This window comes from Suillus subalutaceus (genome assembly GCF_016647625.1).
Source record: "Suillus subalutaceus strain FC151 chromosome Unknown DFJ58scaffold_133, whole genome shotgun sequence".
NCBI classification, from domain to species: domain Eukaryota; kingdom Fungi; phylum Basidiomycota; class Agaricomycetes; order Boletales; family Suillaceae; genus Suillus; species Suillus subalutaceus.
The window spans coordinates 82-17,641 of NW_024540382.1; the positions used below are offsets into that span (position 1 = coordinate 82).

Below are 17,560 nucleotides of genomic sequence, written 5' to 3' on the forward strand. Positions count from 1 at the left end.
AGACGCTCGAAATAGACTCGGTCCGACTTGAAACTCGGATGCAATGAAGTTGGAAGGCATCACAATTCAGTCCAAATATAGCAGCCTTCCAAGCCCCCTTTAGAAATTTCCGACACTCCTCTCTCGTTCATCGGTTGCTATAAATACGCACAACCTATGTTTGTATACCCTCATTTAATCAAACTCTAATTTGTTTTTGTAAACAACTCCAATTCCTGCCATGAATGTTCTAACTGATAGTCAAGCATTCTTGGTTGTAAGTTTGCCTGAAATTGCACATAATTATCACTAATTTAGCGTGCATGAAGAATTCCTCGTGGGGCAGTAAAAAAGTCTCTCTAAAGCGCTAAGTTGTCTATTTTATCGAAAATATCATAAATTAGAGAAAGTTTGACATACTTAGCCTAAATTTGTAGCGGGGGGTTTTCCTGATGTTACCAGTACTAACGATAGTGCCGAAAACGTTCCTGCCACCACACTCAAGCAGCTTGACTGGGGGGGAGGACGCACAGCGCATCATATGTTTGCATCCCACTAACCGACGATAACAATTTACATAGCTCCATTCACCCTCACTCTCTTCGCGCAGACCTCATTCGAAATGCCATTGCAATCATTTGGGATGAACTCCCTGCCATGAACAGAGCCGGATGGGAGAGCGTCGACAAACTTTTTGCCGTACAATCTGCAATCGCCCAACAATGCCATGCGGATGAATGACCTTCATAGGATTGGGAGATTTTCGGCAAGCAGGCCCCATTGCCAGCGGAGCAGGAGAGACAGCCACTCTCGCAGCGTCAGTAAAGTCATCAACGCCATGGAATAGCATTCGGATCTTGACTCTCAACACTACAATTCGGAGCATGGGGGACCTGCGTCTATGTTGATGGATTTTCAGTGACAAAATTCTAGACAACTTGCCAGGCGATTTTCGTAAGTATCGCAAGTGATATCGATCACACATTTCACTGACGAAGCCATGTAGAATCTTATTTTATTTCAGACAGCCTGAAAGAAGCTGAGCAGACTCGATTGAACGCACCAGAATACACACTCGACTATCTTGTGATGTTAACCCATCCTGGAGTATGTAACCTCTCGGTAGAAATGGGATTGATCAGAAACGCGCGTGCGTGCGTCGTCGTGCTGCACCGTCACTTCCTCAGCCAATCTCCAACTTCTCAATACATTTGAAAGCCACTGCATCCCCCGCATTCCATACAAACCGTTCGCCATGGACAGTGAACCGAAAACAGTTTCCTCTGCGACCCGCATATGCAACTACATCAAATGGATGTTAATGTTTGACGCTAACGCAAACTGTGCTCGACCTCCGGACTGATCCCTTCGCTTACAGTCGATTGTGCACGGTGTTGTCGAAAGTGAGAACGCGAAGAGACACTAACTATTTGCAGAGACGACGCTGATATGATATTTCCTGAGTGGCTACTGTAAACACAATATCATATTGTCGTAGAGCCGACCGAGGGGGAGTCCTTGTTTAGTATTATCTTCGCATTTCGCACGACATTCAAAGCTGTCTTAAATATTGCAATCCCCGATGTGAGAAGAATATTAATCTAGCAACCAGAACTCAGGTATACGCAAGCAAACCAACCGTCTAACACACTACCTCCTGGTTTCAGGCGGGAACACGAACCCAACACCGGCGATGGGACTCCAACCCTCTTCTCCAGCTCTTTCATCAGCCCTGATGAGACTTGCGATACTAGCTGTATGCCTATGCCCTCTCCCCCTCCCCATTCCAGGATTCGGCGATCGGTAGGCAATAGGCGTCTCTTCCTCATCACTGACCGTCCAGTCACTCGCAAACTCGTCCGCGGCCACTCCACCCCTCCTCGATTCGAGATCATATCTCTCATACTTGTCTCCAGAAGCATTGACATTCCCATTGCGCAACTCCTCGGGCACGAAAAAGTAGAAACATGCAGTGGCAAGACACGCACCCCCTACGACATCAATCAGATAATGATGGCTCAGGTACATGGTACTCCAATAGAGGACCGCCGCATATGCCCAAGCCCATTTCGCGTACTGGGGCCACAAGGCGGTGATGAAGAGTGCTTCGAGGGTGGCCCATGCAGCGTGCAAGCTAGGGAAAGCGCCGAATACGAGGGTGTGAGCTCGCAAAAGTGCGTTTGTAGCCATCTCCACCAAAGAGGTCGTCGATGCGGCCTAGGCCGCCTGCAGATCCGGGCGTGCCATATGCTGCGGGTGTCAGGCCGTAGATAATTTCGTACCAGGGTGCTGCGCAGGGGAGGACAATTTGGGCGAATACGCCTATGCAGTTTTGATAGCCAAAGGCTTTGGCGAATACGGGGAGGGTGGGCGGGCGGAAGAGCCAGAGGAGGGCAGCGAGGACGAGGGGGAATGTGTAGTGGATAACGCCATATGGGAGCCAGGCAATGATGTCGAGGATGGGATGTGTAAAGTGGGTGAGGATGTCACTTATGTTTGCGCCGTAGAGGACGGATTCGAGAGTTGGGAGGAGGACGACGTGTACTGCGGGGCGATGGTCGGCGGGTAGGAATTGGTTTGAGTAGAACATGAGAACCCATGAGAAGATGGGTGTCGCGGGTATAAAGAATTGGGAAGTAAATGGGATGAATAGGGCGACTGCGTATAGGATGGGTATGGCTAGTTTGTAGGGGAATGGAGGGACTTGCATGAGAGTGAGCCAGAAGAGAGCAGAGAGTATGTGTAAAATGTAAATAGAGTCTTTCAGGGTGAATTTGTGTGCACGGAGTTTCGTCACCGTATCCGAGGGTGAAAACGACTTGTCGAGTCGATTCACCCCAGCGACCACCGCGTTGACTCCAGTGCGCAAAGGTAGCAGCATGGTGAAACGAAAAGTCCCGTGGGAACAAAATCATTTCGGAAACTAGTGCCGTAGACTTGCCGTAGACTGTAGTTTGACAAACTTTGCATATACTATCGGTTATCACAACTTCGGTCAACCACTCATGCTCTTAGACGGTGTCAGTTGCTACTCAATAAACCCGCTTGTCTAAAAAAATAATTGTCTAGCTGTGGTTGATTCTCATTCCGTCACCAGTCCGCCTGGTTGGAGGAACAAATTAACGGCGGTATTGAGCTCAACAGAACCCAAGCCCAGCTAAGCTCGAAGACTTCAGATCGTCAATGTGTACGATATTTTATATTACTGCAGCTGACCTCCTAATAGTGAGCTGGACTTGTTCCGTGGACCGTCATTCACTACAATCTGGTCTACTGGACCTATTAATGCTGCTTCGCGAAGTCGAGTGAATCAAAACACACTGATCATCGCACAGTCGCAATACATTATTCACCCCGACACACCTGATGTTAACCGCAGCATCCTTAGTCAAACGAAAGATTATTGACACCTCAAGCGATAATACCCCGAAGAACAAGCAACCCGAGCCTGCTAAGAAGAGGCAGCCAAATACAAAGCCCGTGCGGGTGAGCGCGAATATTACAGCTCGGTGTGTTGTCTTAGCCACTCGTAACTTGAAATAACACCTTTGTTCTCTAGCAACTTCTGTGCTCTTGACTGCCAGAGTAACGGACACCAGAAGGAACCAACAAGTGAGACTACGCGATCGAAATCTAACATGCTTACATTTTTTGACCTTTGCAAAGATTCTCACAAAATTTCAGTTTTGCCGTCTAGAATTTCTTAGATTTACCTCAATTTGTACTTAGATGTCTATCTAGATCTACGTATATCGACTCTAAATTGTTCACTCAGTGGGAGCACTCATGCCCATTACCCATTGACACGAGGTCAAGGGCATTGCATGAAGCTGTGTCATGCGCAGTCAAAATAGTGACTCAAATGTTACATCGAAGTTCTAAATCATACTAGTTCCGTGTAATTAGGCATCGATCAGCCGGAACTGCGTGCTGCGTGGGCTGCGTGTAACTGAAGGCTTATAAGTAAAAAAGAAAGAGTGAAGCGTGTCTGAAACAACCCACAGTTGAAGTCGAAGATGGTGATGGTAACACGCAGTCAATCACCCGCAGCCAAGTGGCGACCCCCAGCACCGCGCTCCACAACTTACTCTGTCCAATTACCGCCACTATCCTCCTCTTTATCATCTCCAATGGAGGCCTTCCGACTTCAAAAGAAATATCCAGAAGTCTCCAAAGATGAAATGTTTGATCTCGTAAATCGCTTCAAGTACGTGAGATCTCCTTTCGAGATTACTTGAGTAATAAATCTCGTCCGCAGTGCGATCAGTACCAACACGCCAGGTCGTATAGACAAGAGCGCTGTTCTTCAAGCACTTCAGAATACCGGAGAATCGTATGACAATGCTCGAGAGACGCTTAAACATGTCTCTGTCGATGCCAGTGGCAAAGTCGAGCTCGAAGACTGGGTAGAGGTCCGTACACCGTCCATGATGTCATCTTCCACACCACTCATGATACAGCTGTCCTTCGCCAGCTCAACGTCAAGCTACGCACACAAACCAAGGCTTCTGTTCTTCCAACACGAGCAGGAAAGGTTACTGTCCAAGGCTCGAACGCTAATGTCAGTCATACGATCAACGAAGATGAGCGGTCTGAATTCACAAATCACATCAACACGGTGAGTTCCTCTCATAACTGTCATCTTTTCTCTTATTCACTCGTTGCAGGTGATTGAAAACGACCCCGACATCGGGAACCTTTTTCCAATCCCTACCTCAACTATGCAACTCTTCGACGAATGCAAGGATGGTCTCATCCTCTGTAAACTGATCAATGATTCCGTCCCCGACACCATCGATACGCGTGTTCTGAACAAGCCAAACGCACGTAAACCATTGAATGCTTTCCAGATGACGGAGAACAACAACATCGTGATCGCATCTGCCAAGGGTATCGGATGCTCCGTTGTCAATATTGGCTCTTCCGATATCGCAGAGGGAAGGGAGCATTTGATCCTTGGGCTTATTTGGCAGATCATCCGACGTGGTTTGCTCGCACAGGTCGATATTAAGATTCACCCTGAATTGTATCGGCTGTGCGAGGATGGCGAAACTATCGACGATCTTCTACGGTTGACGCCAGATCAAATTCTACTTCGTTGGTTCAACTACCACTTGAAAGCCGCAGGATGGAAACGGAGGTACGCTCATCATCTGCACTTATTGATCCCTTCTCACTCATGATCTACTAGGGTTAACAACTTCAGCCGTGATGTCTCAGACGGCGAGAACTACACCGTCCTCTTGAATCAGCTCAAACCAGATCATTGCTCCTTGGCACCTCTCCAAACTAAAGACGTGAGACAACGCGCAGAACAAGTCCTCCAAAACGCCGAAGCCATCGGCTGTCGCAAGTACCTGACACCTTCATCCCTCGTCTCCGGTAACCCCCGTCTCAACCTTGCCTTTGTCGCAAACCTCTTTAACACCTGGCCCGGCCTCGAGCCCCTCGATGAACAAGAAGCCAAAGATTATGGCGCTGTCGAGGACTTTGATGCAGAGGGAGAGCGTGAAGCGCGCGCATTCACGCTATGGCTCAACTCGCTCGGCGTCGAGCCAGCAGTGTTCAACTTATTCGAGAACTTGCGCGATGGACTCATCATCCTCCAAGCATTTGATAAGATTTCGCCTGGCTCTGTAGTATGGCGCCGTGTTTCCAAGCCCAAAGGTGGTGCACAAGCTCCACCCCCAACGATGCTAGATGAAGAAGAGCAGGAAGATATTGGCGTCACTCCCAACCAAAGCACGCTCTCCCGTTTCAAGCAAGTGGAGAACACAAACTACGCAGTGGAACTTGGGAAGCAGAATGGAATGCACCTCGTTGGTATCCAGGGGGCTGATATCGTCGATGGTTCAAAAACGCTCGTTCTTGGTCTTGTCTGGCAACTAATGAGGTACATCGAGTCTTTCACACTACCTACGCGTCTCAATTCGATTGTTGCAGGTTGAACATCACAAAGACCCTGATGGCGCTCTCCAAGACTGGTAAACCCATCAGCGACACAGACATGCTTAGATGGGCAAACGCAACTGCACAAAAAGGCAAAGCCGGCGTTCGACCTATCCGATCGTTCAAAGATCCAGCTATTACCACTGGGCTATTCTTCCTCGATCTTCTGGACGCGATGCGACCAGGGATCGTGGATCCCGCTCTTGTGATTAATGTCAGCGAGAGTGGAGATTATGAGGATCGGCGGCAGAATGGTAGGTAGTTTTGTGAGAGCAGGGGTTTCTCGGATGCTGAATTTTGTTTCCCTTCCTTTTAAGCGAAACTGGCTATCTCTATTGCGAGAAAGATGAACGCGCTGATTTTCTTGGTGCCTGAGGACATAGTGGACGTTCGTCCACGGCTCGTGCGTCGCTTTTTATTCCATGACCGGTCTTCGTTGTCGTGCTGATTGTCACTGCAGATTTTGACGTTTGTTGCAAGTTTAATGAGCATATCGCAGTGATCTGTGCTTGTGTTTTTCTTTCATTTATAATTATCCTTGCTGTTGTTCTTTACAAACAAAGTCCGTCAAACTTACTACATAGCGGACGTCCAATGTACATACATAAAACTTACCTCTGATGCTAGCACTTCTACTTTAAAAACGTGAGTGATGTAGGCCCCACAAAGCCAGGAATTTGATGATTCTGTACAAAACCTTGTAATCCAAATATGAATGTATTGCAAAGTGTACGAAACAGCGCTACTAGGTCTCGACTGTCTGTGTAGGGGATGAAAGTTGGGCGGTGGGGGGTTCTGGTTGTAGGACTAAATTTCCAAGTCTAGGGGGCGTCGAACGCGTGATAAATTCCATTATCGTTGGGAGCTTGTCTGCTGCTTGGCGTAAAGCTGTGAAGGGATGAGTTTGGATAGAATAGAGATGGGTAGGAATTCCTGCCTTCGCGTGCCAACTCTTCTCTAATCGGGGTCCCTCCAATCTCAAATATGACGCGACCGGTGGGGACGCTGCGCAAATGAGCCTCGTGAAACACAAGCTCAAAGGAGAACACACCGGGTAGCCCAAAACTCGAACGTTCCTTTTCCTTTACCCATACGAGTTTCGTTTCCCTTGAAGACACGTCAGAAAATTATGCAGAGAACAAACACATGTATAGCAGACCTTGATGCAAACTGGAATATCAGGAAAAACTCTAAGATAAACTTTTGCGCCTTTGACGACCTTTATTTTGCGTTTTATAACTTCCTCAGCCGTAGTAAGCTGTTTTGCGCTGAAGCGGACGCCCATGCCCTTGATGCGAATTCCCCATTCACCGTAAGCAAGTGTGGTGCCTTTGGTTGACCCGCCTATGGGTATCGGAACGCGACCTTTATGTCGTTTGACATGTTGGACTTGACGAGGTGCGAGTTGTGAACGGAAACGGACGCTTGCTGGCAAATGTGGTGTGAGTGTCGTCCGGAGCAATGAGAACATCGTCTTAAGCGTTGAAAGCAGTCAATGCGAGATCTTTGCAGTAGAATTAATCGAGACCCCCTTTTAGAGGGGTTAAGCGCTAAAGCGAAAAGCGCCAATTAAGTAACTGAGTACTGAGCTCTAACTATAGCATAAAACAGAGCTAAGCTTCTCCTGAACCTAAACTCATCCACCTACGGATGGGTCTTCTGGGAAGGACGACGAGCACGACTCGGGCGAGTAATTACAAAATCGCCAATAAGATACTGAGTCAGACCGAAACTTTGGGGAGAATTCCGATAACATTCAGATTTTTGAATGCGAGGATGACAACCAAAAAAATGCCAGTATGATCCGCATATAACAAAGAACAGTAGTGTCGAACGAAGGTATATAACGATATCCCAATTACAAATGACTGAGCCGTCACAAACACGCCAACCCAGTGACCCCTATTCTCATTTCCTCATCAACTTCTCCCTCAGTTCTGCCCCCCGCAGTTGTGCCCGCAGATACTCCAGCCGTGCTTGATATCGTGCAGTCACCTCTCCTCGCCGGCGTCGAATGTCACTCAACTCACTCTCGAGCGCCGAGATGGAGGCATCATCGTCAGGTACTTCACGCACCGGCGAGTTGTGCACAGTCGATGGGAGGTGAATAGAAGAGTCTCGTGCAAGGTTAACAGAGGAGACACTGCCTAGTTCCCGCAGTTTGCTGAGGGTGAGTCCCGGCGGGGAGTGCGAAGCATGCATCGAGCCGTTTGTAGGGACGCGTGCGCGAGACGATATAGATGACATACTACGCTTCCTTGCCGACGCAGATAATGTTGATGGCGGTGCACGTAACGAGGAATTCCGGTATGACTGCGGCTGGGAACGCGGTTGGCTAACACTGGAGGCTGCTGACGCAGAGTACATGGATTGAGTATCAGCCTCGCAAGGTGTGCCTCTCCCGGTGCTTAGGTATCCACTGCCTCCATGTTCACTGCCCCCACCTCTACCACCATATTCACTTCCCCCACCTCTACTACCATGATCGCTCCCTCCCGTTCCAACGCGGACTCGGCGCACGGAAGGCGTTCGCGGTGAATGACGTCGAGTCAGTGCGGTGAGCTCAAGCCCATTGAACGCATCAAGTAATCGTCTGCCCTCAGCTTCAAGCGTCGCAATTTGGTGCTTCAGCTCTGATGAGGATAGGTTGTCGGGATCGGCGGTATTCGTATATGCTGATAGAGATGGAGATGTGCGTGGGGTTGTTGATGTTGAGGGAATGGGTGTGGAGGGTGAGCCGGTTGTGCTATTTAGACGGAAGGAAGACGGAGGAGTAACTGGTCCTGTTTGAAGGCGGCGGAGGGACCGGTACGGACTGGTTCTCTCCCTGTTTCCACCAACATTGATACTGCTGGTGCTTATATTCGCACTTAAATACTGCACGTCACCCGTATGCGACAGGTTCTCCGATGTCAGAGAGACATCACTTCGCATGTATGGCGGCGGAATTGGCCGTCGGGATGTACCGCCGGAGAAGATGGACGTATCGTCTGTTGTTGCGGTGAGACCTGTATGAGCTGAGATTCGGGAAGAGCGTCTAAAGAGAGTGCTCATAGCAGAGGAGATCGAGGATTTGGAGCGGACAGATGGTGAAGGACTTTTGGCAGAAGCCAGGTTGCAGGCTGTAAATCGTAGAGAACGAAGTTGGAAATCAGTCCTTCGAAATGCACAGTGTAAGGCTCACCATTCGGTGGGCGCGAGACAATGGGGACAAGGGGAGCTTCCTGTGGGACTGAGCTACCCGAAGCAAGCCGTTCGAAGATGTTTTGCCGCAGAAGACGGTATTCATCGTTACTGTGAGCGGAATCAGTACGGTGGGAGGTTTGATGTGAACATGGGAAACCAATTTTAGTGTAAGGAAACATTGCGTCAACTCATATGGGTGCAATGATCGCTACCGCAACACACATGTCATGGTCCTCAGTCTGAAGAGCCAAAACGAACTCACTCGAGTAAGCCCTGAGAATTCGCAGCAGCAAGTTCGTCGAGACGTTGTGCAAGGGTGGTCCTGTAAGCAGGAGAACATGAGCAAGCAGTGTGATTTACAGTCGATGAAAGACGTACGTGATTACGTCTGTATGTGTACGCGGAGTATCTTGTGGTGGTGATAAGAATTGCTCGGTACCGAGAGGGGAGCGCCCAGCGCTGAGACGGTGGGGATTGTGGTCACTTTGCCTAATCATTGAAGGTTGGTGCGTCTCGCGCGCCTTGCCTTTATACTTTCCATACTGCAGATTTCACAGCCCCCATTTTGGTCAGTGACCGGTCTCATCAAGAGAACGGATAGAAATACGCACAAATCGGGAACGGATGACCTGGACCATTGACATGGACACGGAACTGTCGTTGTGAATGTGCGACTGGGACTCGTCTACTGTCCTGAGCGACGAGAAGAAGCCCATGGTTGGTTGTGAATAGCCGTAATGAACGTTAGACGAAATGAGTTGATATGTTTTTGTTTTCTGTTATATATGTTTTCTTGTCAGTATCAGCACATTGCGGACGGAGAAGCGGTGCCAGGTGTAATGTCCGCGTCATTGTCGATTATATTAATGGACTTGGACTTCTGCCACCTTGTTCACAACGTAAGAATATTATATGCTATGCTAAGCACTAGTATTAGCATTAGCACTAGTACTAGTCTTTTGTCTGTTGAACTTGGACTATCAAGTTTCAAAATCATTGTCTTAACCGTTGCTAAGCGCTAATAGCTCTGTTCCTTTTTCCACGTTCTGAAATGATATTGTCGAAATATAGAGCGCTCAGCGCTGTCACCCGTCTTGATAGTCGTCTCATCAGACGTTCCCTCATTTCCACTCAATCTAATGACCAGGGCATTCCGCCCCCACTCACGGGCATCAGAGTCCTCGACCTCACTCGTGTGCTAGCAGGCCCATCATGCACCATGCTTCTCGCAGACATGGGCGCAGATGTCATCAAAGTCGAGGAAGTTACCCGCGGCGACGACACTCGTGAGTGGCCTGTGCTAGCCTATCCGTTCCTTGTCTAAGAAAAACCAGGCTCCTGGCTACCTCCTTCTGCTCCCGTCTCCTCGAATTCTCCGAAAGAATCGTCACACCTCCCACCTGAATCTGCATATTTCCTCGCTGTGAATAGAAACAAGCGTTCTATCACTGTGAATTTCAAGGATCCTGCGGGACTCGAGGTCGTGCAGAGGCTAGTTCGAAGTTCCGATGTGCTCGTAGAAAATCTTATTGCAGGAAAGCTCGCAGGGATGGGTCTCGGTTGGGAGGACTGTAAGGTCCTCAATCCGCGGCTTGTGTACGCTTCCATCACCGGTTTGTCTGAGCTTCACTTTCCCTGCTATCAGTATTCAATGCAACTGATGCAATCAGGGTATGGACAGACAGGCCCGTTCCGCGAAGCTGCGGGTTACGATGTCATCATTGAAGCAGAAGCTGGGCTGATGCACATGTATGTATGCTGTATTGCAGGCGCTTCCAGCCTGCAGGTGATATCTTGAGTCTTGAGTCTTATGCCTTGCCTTTTATGGATTGTAGCACAGGAGAAACTGATCGTCCACCATCTAAAGTGGGTGTTGCGGTGACAGACTTGATGACAGGTCTTTACGCACATGGCGCCATCCTTGCTGGTTTGCGTTCCGTACAGCACACGGGAAAAGGCGTTTGGATAGACTGCAACTTATTTGAGACACAGGTGCAGTGATTATCACGTGTTTATCTCCTGGTCAATGATTACCAATATGGTTTCTCTCGTATATACTTAGCTCGCAAGTCTTGCGAATATAGCGTCAAATTATCTCATCGCCGGAAAGGAAGCCTCTCGGCACGGAACTGCCCACCCGTCCATCGTTCCTTACCAAGTCTTCCCATGCAAAGACGGATTCCTCATGATTGGCGCGGGCAACGACAAGCAGGTGGGCAGCACCACTGATAAGCAATTCTAAACGACCTGACTCCGAGACATATGCGACGTTAGTTCCGACTGCTTGCCGAAAGGATTCTAGAGAAGCCCGAGCTGGCGGATGATGCGAGGTTTGTTAGTAATGCTACACGGGTAGCAAACAGGGAGGCATTGGTGGTCATCATTACACAAGTGCTCCAAAGACACGAAAGGGATTATTGGATCGAACGCTTCACGGGATTAGGGTGCGTCGTGCATCATGTTTACTTATGTATGATGCATCTACCAAGATATTCACACGCGCATGTCCGTGCAGGGTACCGTTTGGGCCAATCAATAATATCCAACAGTCATTCGCGCACCCGCAAGTTGGCGCTCGGCAGGCTACGGTGGAGGTTGATGTACGTATCCCCCGTCCTCGTGTGATAGACTTTGGTTTGATTATGTTGATTCATTGAATAGCACCCACGAGCAGGGAAAGTAAGGATGGTGGCTCCACCCGTTACTTACAATGGAAAGAGGATGCCGGTGAGACGACCACCGCCCTGGCTGTCACAGCATACAAAGGAGGTACGTGCACGTGCCAGTGATATCTTAGGTTTTCGGTTCGCCTACCCTCATTCTGAATTGCATTTCATTGTGCATTGTGCATTTTGGTTTCTGATTGTGAATTGGTTTTAGGTCATGCTGGAACTAGGGTACTCTCAGAATGAGATCGCCGAATTGAGGGCTCGCCAGATTATCTGAGGCAAGGATTTGCCGATCTCGTTGAGAGTTTGGGTTATGGGTGCGGGTCCGCCGGCTAGGGGGTTATTATGTAGAAAATGAGATGACGATCTAGCTCAGATAGCCAGTGAAATCGTGAATCTGTCAATGATGCTACATATTTGGCAGCGGCACTGCGGCGGCAACAGATAATCAGTAAACTACTTTAAGCATAGCCCCGAATCCCTACGGCCTGACGTCCTAGAGCCGCTACCCCCGATTGTTATTTCAGAACGCTGTCTTTTGTCAGTGAACAAGACCAGGATTCTCTTCATGTCTCCTGCTCTGCGTGCTCGTTCGCCGAATATCATTGATGACATTGTCAAGCGTCCACCACCGTCTCCTTCCGACAAAGCCCCACCACAGAAGAAGCTGGACGTCAAATCGCGGCCTGCCTCGGAAGAGCCAACGCCAAAGACAGGCTTGCCGATTACTGCACCCAAGGAGAAGAACGACCTGAAGGATGTTGAGAAGAAGGAGAGCAAGGTATGTCGCCAGCTTGAAGTGGCTTGTATGCATGCACTTGGAAGCAGAGCGTTCCCCGGGAACCCCGCGCTTAGCCCCTGCCCATCTTGTTATCTTGTTTGCCTTGTAGATGATGAACACTGATCGTACCACCAGCCCAGTCAAGAAGATATAATCGATATGGAAGTCTTCAACCAGATAGTCGAGTTGGATGATGAGGATGATTTTGCATCAGGGATGGTGGCCGACTATTTTGCTCAGGTCGATTCCACATTTAATAAGATGGATCAAGCCATGTATGTCTTCTTGTTATTGGAATGACCGAGAGCCTCTAGAATCTGACTTTTCTAACACAGGGAGAACAAAGACTTGAAGCAAATATCGGAACTAGGTCACTTTCTGAAGGGTTCATCAGCCGCGCTGGGCGTGAAGCAGGTTTCATTGACTTGCGAGAAGATACAGAACACGGCTAAGGGTACACCTACAGACAAGGCCATTGAAGAAGTGACTTCGCTACTGAAACGCGTCAAAGAGGAATACGGTGCAGCAAAGATTTGGTTACTGGCGTATTGTCCGACGTGATGATAACATTACACTCTCTACTGAGCTTGCTCGTCACCATACCCCAAGAGTTCAAGTTGTATGATTTTCACTGTACTCTACCTATCTAAGTAGTAACTGCCACACCTACGCTTGGCTACATCCATCCTTTGTTTTTACTATCCGCAATGTTCCACTATATGCACTAGTTCCAGACACAGTGTACTACATCTTCACATCATCTTATAAATCACCCAGCTCCGTTTCACACTCCACTATCTCCATATCACTGCTTCGTGGTGCACCGGTGAAATTTCAAAGTGCCAGTGAAGTGACAACACGTGAGGTCACGCGTCCGAGCGTCTCCGAGTACTACTGTTCGGCATGGACAAGCGATGACCTCGTCCTTCCCACTCCAAGCAGTTTCCCAGCATTTCCGTATGATCCGCCGTATTCGATACAAATAGATTTGATGAGTCACGTCTATACATCAATCGAAAAAAGGCAGGTCACCATCGTGGAGAGTCCTACGGGCACCGTGAGTGTTTGTACCAGCTGACCGGCAAATTTCTGACGCAGAGAGTCAGGGTAAGACCCTGAGTCTGCTGTGCTCGAGCTTGTCGTGGCTTGTGGATGAGAAAGACCGCGCGCGCAAAGGCCAGCTATTGCAGCAGTCCCTCTCGAGTGCCGGTCAGTGGTAGGTTTCTGTAGGTCTTGCAAGCAACATCCTAAAGCCACATCAGCGCCGTCATGGGTAGCAGCTCAGGCTCTCGATATTCGGAAGCGCGAATTGGAAGCAGAGGATAAAGAATACGAGGACCGCCTCGCCAAAGCTCGGAAGACCGAGGCTCATTTTCGTATGCTGGCTCGGGCACGGGTTACCAAAAAGCAAGTGCGTATGCTCAATATTCACATTTGGGCTCAACCTACTTACTCCATCCAAGTAGCGCGTGGCAGTCGACCTTGTCCAAGGCCATGTCGACGGGGACGCATATCTTCCAGACGACGACTGTGAAGACAGCCAAGATAACTTCTCCCCCGCTGTTCGCGCTCTGATGGCAAAGTCAGGGTCAACTTTGCTGATGTGAGACAGAACTAACGTGTACAAACAGAATGGACAAGAATAACAAACGTGATTCAGCCTCTCAAAGAGACGAGCCGTCCTGCACGAAAATATACTATGCTTCTCGCACACATTCACAACTTTCACAGGTCCTGCCCGAATTGACCAAACTCAAGTTCAAACACCTCGCTTTGGGCAGTGCTGTTCCAGATGAGAGCACAGTGGGAAACATGTTTCGAGCTGATCGCGATTCTTGCCAAAAGAAACGGACCCTCGAGGATGTCGATAGTGATAAGTGCGAAGCTAGTCAGCGTCAGTGGCGCACCGTATCCCTTGGATCTCGGAAACAGCTGTGTATCAACGAGGACGCAAGGTCAAGGCCGGGAGATATAGACGAGAAATGCCGGGAATTATTGGAAGGTACCAGACCAGTTAATACTCAAGTGTTCATTAACCGTCGTGGATATTCTCACAGGAAAGCAAAATAAACGGTGTCAATATTTGCCTCCGGTGGGTGATGACACCCGCATGCTTGATCTGCGAGATCAGATTCTGGTTAGTGAAGGTGGTGCGTTTGAGTGAACGATGCTGATGGGTTCTTTTCAAGGCATCGTCGAAAGACATAGAAGACCTTGCCACTGCTGGGAAAAATACGCAGACTTGCCCTTATTACGGATCTAGACGAGCGATACCCCAGGCAGAGGTCAGCAAGTAATCCCGCTGATGTGCCTTGCTGGATCTCATGCTGAATTTGCAGCTTATTACTCTGCCTTATAACCTGTTGTTGCAAAAGACCGCCCGAGAAGCCCTGGGAATCGACTTGACTAACCAAGTCATCATCATTGATGAAGCGCATAGTATGCATCCCACATAGACCGCCCTCTATAGTGGCTGAATTTCCCTCAGACTTGATACCAACTCTATTGTCACTTTCGAGTGTCCGCCTCACATCCAATATCCTATCGACCTCATTGAAACAGGTATCAGTGTATTACCAAAAATTTCGCAACCGGTTGTCCGCAATGCACGCATTACATCTGAAGAGGCTTCTTAATTTCCTGGATGCATTCCAGAGAGTCGCAATGGATTGGGTAGCTCAGAAATTGAGCGCTAAATCTAAAAGTCAAGATACTGAAGTCATGACTGTGCCAGATTTCATCCAGAGGCTCGGGAGAAAGGTCGAGGGTATCAATCTCCTCGAGATCGAGTCGTATCTTAAGCGAAGCAAAGTACGTTGTACTAACTTGATTAAGTGTTTTTTCTGATTACTAGCAGATAGCACGGAAGATATCTCGTTATGCTGTCGACGTTTCTGAAGGTTTGTACACCCTGACAAGGGCCCAATCATATCACTGAGTTTGCAGGGGAAAAACCTGGGAGACATTCGTCGGGTGTAGCCACACCGCCACTGCATACGATTGAAGGACTGATGTTGGGACTAGCGGGCGCAAGTGAAGGTGAGCTAAGCTGCGCCGAAGTTGTTTCTTTTTCATCATTGTTATAGACGGGAGACTTATCTTCTCTGCTGTTGGAGACGCTGTTGAGATCAAATACCAGTTGTTGAATCCATCGGCGTTGTTCCGCGATGTCGTGGAGGTGGCGCGTTCAGTAGTACTTGCTGGTGGGACCATGTCACCGGTAAGTAGCTTCCATTAACAGTTTCTTGCAATGCAGTGACGTCGGAGATAGATTTCCGCTGTAGTGTCCGAGCTTTTCACGTACTTGCCTCTAAACAGGCTGACGACTTTCTCTTGTGGTCATATTATCCCGGCATCTAACGTGCAGACATTGTTGCTTACGAAGGGGCCTTCAGGCTTGGACCTGGAGTTCAAGTTCGCGCAGCAGAGCAATCGGCAGGTCGTCTCCGAGTTAGGTCAAATCGTAATGAATTTCTGCAACGTCGTGCCTGGAGGAATAGTTGTCTTCTTCCCTTCCTATGCATCATTGAATTTTGCAAGAGAAGCTTGGAGCCAGAGTGGATTACTGGACAAATTCAGCGTGAAGAAAAAAGTAAGTGTCTCTAAATAATAGGAGACGGCTTATTGACTATGTGTTTAGGTCTTCTTGGAACCCCAGGAGAATTCAGGAGTTGAAATGATCCTGCGGGAGTATGCTATAGCTGCCAAAACACATGTAAGTCTAACGAGCTGTAACTTCTCCGCCATCATGATCATTTTCTTTTGAAGACGCTACTAGATAAGAAGACTGGCGCGGTATTGTTTGCAGTTGTCGGTGCCAAGCTATCAGAAGGGCTGAATTTTTCAGATGATCTCGCTCGTGCTAGTTGTTGTAATTGGGTTGCCTTTTGCCAACAAAAATTCTCCAGAGCTGCAGGAAGCGCATGCGGTACGCGAATCAAACCGAGGCACGATCCGGTATAAAGAGGCCTGCTGGCGGGAAAGATGCAGCAGCCGAAATGTATGAGAACATGTGCATGAACGCAGTCAATCAAAGTATAGGTGAGCACGTCCGACAATTGTATATTGAAAACGCTTACTAAGCCCTGCGCAAGGCCGAGCCATCCGACACCGTGGCGATTGGGCTTCTCTCATGCTTATTGATCGGCGGTTCACGTTGCCTGCGATTCGTGGGAAACTACCGCAATGGCTAAGAGATGATGTGGCAGTCTGTGAGACTTTTGGCCAGGCGATGAAGCATCTAGGAAACTTCTATCGAGGGAAGAGACAACGTACAGTGTGTTGATATGGATATACCACGAGGTAAAGTAAGTATCTCAAGGCATGATTGCATAGTGAGCTCCGTGAGGATAAAGCTGTAGTCTGCTTGGCCCAGGCTGAGCCCCGAACAGAACCACAACAAGTACGTGAATTCCTCCTGTTAGATTTGGGACTTGGGTATGTGCCAAGAAGAAAAAATGTGTTGCTTGGTGAAAGGGGCAAAGACGACGGAATGCGAACACACTGTCAACACACGAAAATGCATGAGTAGCCCCCTGGGGGAACAATTGCAACCAATGAAATATGTAAGGTCAGAAATGGAGGTTGTGTATTTGAGTATGGGCTGGTCGATATTGGTTAGGGATGTACAACGTTGACGGAATGTTGGTGAGATGAAAAACCAAATATCATGTACCACATCATTGTCAGCAGCTGTGTCAACACGTGAACAGTAACTTCAGGGGACGATCCTAGGGTAAGTTAAAGTTACATAGGTTGCATATTTGCATCTGTATCACCACGACCCAATATTTTTTGTGGAACGTGACGGGTTTTCAATGAAATGAAATTGTAATTCGTTTGCGCAGAACTACCGTGATTCAGAAAGTCCGGAAGAGTACCTCAAGGTCTTTGAGGGGCCATGACCTTGATCCGCGATAATGACCGCAGGCAGTCCCTCCGATCCGAGACAATCCGTCAGAGGTAAAAACACTGATTACCGTGAGCTGCAGTTGGA

The 17,560-nt window shown here is 48.6% G+C and overlaps 8 protein-coding genes across 8 annotated transcripts; 5 read left to right on the forward strand and 3 right to left on the reverse strand.

The window, feature by feature from the left end:
- Positions 1-220: 220 nt before the first annotated feature.
- Positions 221-1,117, forward strand: DFJ58DRAFT_845284 (uncharacterized protein; the record flags this gene model as incomplete). Its single annotated transcript, XM_041393142.1, is given in 7 exon segments — positions 221-256; positions 404-522; positions 561-678; positions 730-796; positions 913-933; positions 1,004-1,086; positions 1,106-1,117. The coding sequence occupies 7 exon segments, from the start codon at positions 221-223 to the stop codon at positions 1,115-1,117; spliced, it is 456 nt and encodes a 151-aa protein (XP_041239115.1).
- Positions 1,118-1,386: 269 nt separating this feature from the next.
- On the reverse strand, positions 1,387-2,879 carry DFJ58DRAFT_810139 (PAP2-domain-containing protein). The gene is made up of 2 exons (XM_041391385.1): positions 2,176-2,879; positions 1,387-2,144 (listed from the first exon to the last, which is right to left on the reverse strand). The coding sequence occupies exons 1-2, from the start codon at positions 2,858-2,860 to the stop codon at positions 1,630-1,632; spliced, it is 1,200 nt and encodes a 399-aa protein (XP_041239116.1). The 5' UTR covers positions 2,861-2,879; the 3' UTR covers positions 1,387-1,629.
- Positions 2,880-4,109: 1,230 nt separating this feature from the next.
- DFJ58DRAFT_667072 (fimbrin) lies at positions 4,110-6,430 on the forward strand (the record flags this gene model as incomplete). Its single annotated transcript, XM_041382598.1, has 8 exons — positions 4,110-4,186; positions 4,238-4,391; positions 4,454-4,597; positions 4,647-5,119; positions 5,171-5,872; positions 5,923-6,182; positions 6,246-6,331; positions 6,389-6,430. 8 exons carry the CDS (start codon positions 4,110-4,112, stop codon positions 6,428-6,430), a joined length of 1,938 nt encoding a protein of 645 aa, XP_041239117.1.
- A 243-nt stretch (positions 6,431-6,673) lies between these two features.
- On the reverse strand, positions 6,674-7,399 carry DFJ58DRAFT_718312 (ribosomal protein L10e/L16; the record flags this gene model as incomplete). The annotated part of the gene is made up of 4 exons (XM_041384459.1): positions 6,674-6,816; positions 6,866-6,933; positions 6,980-7,035; positions 7,088-7,399. The coding sequence occupies 4 exons, from the start codon at positions 7,397-7,399 to the stop codon at positions 6,674-6,676; spliced, it is 579 nt and encodes a 192-aa protein (XP_041239118.1).
- Positions 7,400-7,665: 266 nt separating this feature from the next.
- DFJ58DRAFT_810147 (uncharacterized protein) lies at positions 7,666-9,939 on the reverse strand. Its single transcript, XM_041391386.1, has 5 exons — positions 9,726-9,939; positions 9,493-9,656; positions 9,377-9,436; positions 9,113-9,222; positions 7,666-9,050 (listed from the first exon to the last, which is right to left on the reverse strand). Exons 1-5 carry the CDS (start codon positions 9,828-9,830, stop codon positions 7,837-7,839), a joined length of 1,653 nt encoding a protein of 550 aa, XP_041239119.1. The 5' UTR covers positions 9,831-9,939; the 3' UTR covers positions 7,666-7,836.
- A 132-nt stretch (positions 9,940-10,071) lies between these two features.
- Positions 10,072-12,255, forward strand: DFJ58DRAFT_810151 (CAIB BAIF family enzyme). The gene is made up of 9 exons (XM_041391387.1): positions 10,072-10,400; positions 10,449-10,727; positions 10,785-10,863; positions 10,950-11,106; positions 11,177-11,326; positions 11,389-11,558; positions 11,630-11,714; positions 11,776-11,883; positions 11,995-12,255. The coding sequence occupies exons 1-9, from the start codon at positions 10,166-10,168 to the stop codon at positions 12,058-12,060; spliced, it is 1,329 nt and encodes a 442-aa protein (XP_041239120.1). The 5' UTR covers positions 10,072-10,165; the 3' UTR covers positions 12,061-12,255.
- A 306-nt stretch (positions 12,256-12,561) lies between these two features.
- DFJ58DRAFT_89118 (signal transduction histidine kinase) lies at positions 12,562-13,340 on the forward strand. The gene is made up of 2 exons (XM_041394749.1): positions 12,562-12,839; positions 12,900-13,340. The coding sequence occupies exons 1-2, from the start codon at positions 12,724-12,726 to the stop codon at positions 13,123-13,125; spliced, it is 342 nt and encodes a 113-aa protein (XP_041239121.1). The 5' UTR covers positions 12,562-12,723; the 3' UTR covers positions 13,126-13,340.
- DFJ58DRAFT_718314 (uncharacterized protein) lies at positions 13,272-16,849 on the forward strand (the record flags this gene model as incomplete). The annotated part of the gene is given in 19 exon segments (XM_041384460.1): positions 13,272-13,291; positions 13,477-13,621; positions 13,671-13,773; positions 13,818-13,975; positions 14,031-14,146; positions 14,196-14,344; positions 14,387-14,566; positions 14,622-14,701; positions 14,754-14,849; positions 14,904-15,003; positions 15,053-15,375; positions 15,422-15,464; positions 15,484-15,603; positions 15,651-15,784; positions 15,836-16,156; positions 16,205-16,279; positions 16,333-16,443; positions 16,473-16,605; positions 16,659-16,849. 19 exon segments carry the CDS (start codon positions 13,272-13,274, stop codon positions 16,847-16,849), a joined length of 2,598 nt encoding a protein of 865 aa, XP_041239122.1.
- Between the last annotated feature and the right edge of the window lie 711 nt (positions 16,850-17,560).

What these genes read in the sequence shown, in the direction of transcription:
- DFJ58DRAFT_810151 (XM_041391387.1), top strand. Translation starts at nt 10,166, where the DNA reads ATGATATTGTCGAAATATAGAGCGCTCAGCGCTGTCACCCGTCTTGAT. An exon ending in GCGCGGGCAACGACAAGCAG is followed by an intron (nt 11,327 to 11,388) that starts GTGGGCAGCACC and finishes ATGCGACGTTAG; the next exon opens with TTCCGACTGCTTGCCGAAAG. An exon ending in AGGCTACGGTGGAGGTTGAT is followed by an intron (nt 11,715 to 11,775) that starts GTACGTATCCCC and finishes TTCATTGAATAG; the next exon opens with CACCCACGAGCAGGGAAAGT.
- DFJ58DRAFT_89118 (XM_041394749.1), top strand. Translation starts at nt 12,724, where the DNA reads ATGGAAGTCTTCAACCAGATAGTCGAGTTGGATGATGAGGATGATTTT. An exon ending in AATAAGATGGATCAAGCCAT is followed by an intron (nt 12,840 to 12,899) that starts GTATGTCTTCTT and finishes TTTCTAACACAG; the next exon opens with GGAGAACAAAGACTTGAAGC.
- DFJ58DRAFT_810147 (XM_041391386.1), bottom strand. Translation starts at nt 9,830, where the DNA reads ATGGGCTTCTTCTCGTCGCTCAGGACAGTAGACGAGTCCCAGTCGCAC. An exon ending in AGGTCATCCGTTCCCGATTT is followed by an intron (nt 9,657 to 9,725) that starts GTGCGTATTTCT and finishes TGAAATCTGCAG; the next exon opens with TATGGAAAGTATAAAGGCAA. An exon ending in AATTCTCAGGGCTTACTCGA is followed by an intron (nt 9,223 to 9,376) that starts GTGAGTTCGTTT and finishes TTCCGCTCACAG; the next exon opens with TAACGATGAATACCGTCTTC.
- DFJ58DRAFT_810139 (XM_041391385.1), bottom strand. Translation starts at nt 2,860, where the DNA reads ATGCTGCTACCTTTGCGCACTGGAGTCAACGCGGTGGTCGCTGGGGTG. An exon ending in CCGCATCGACGACCTCTTTG is followed by an intron (nt 2,145 to 2,175) that starts GTGGAGATGGCT and finishes CACTTTTGCGAG; the next exon opens with CTCACACCCTCGTATTCGGC.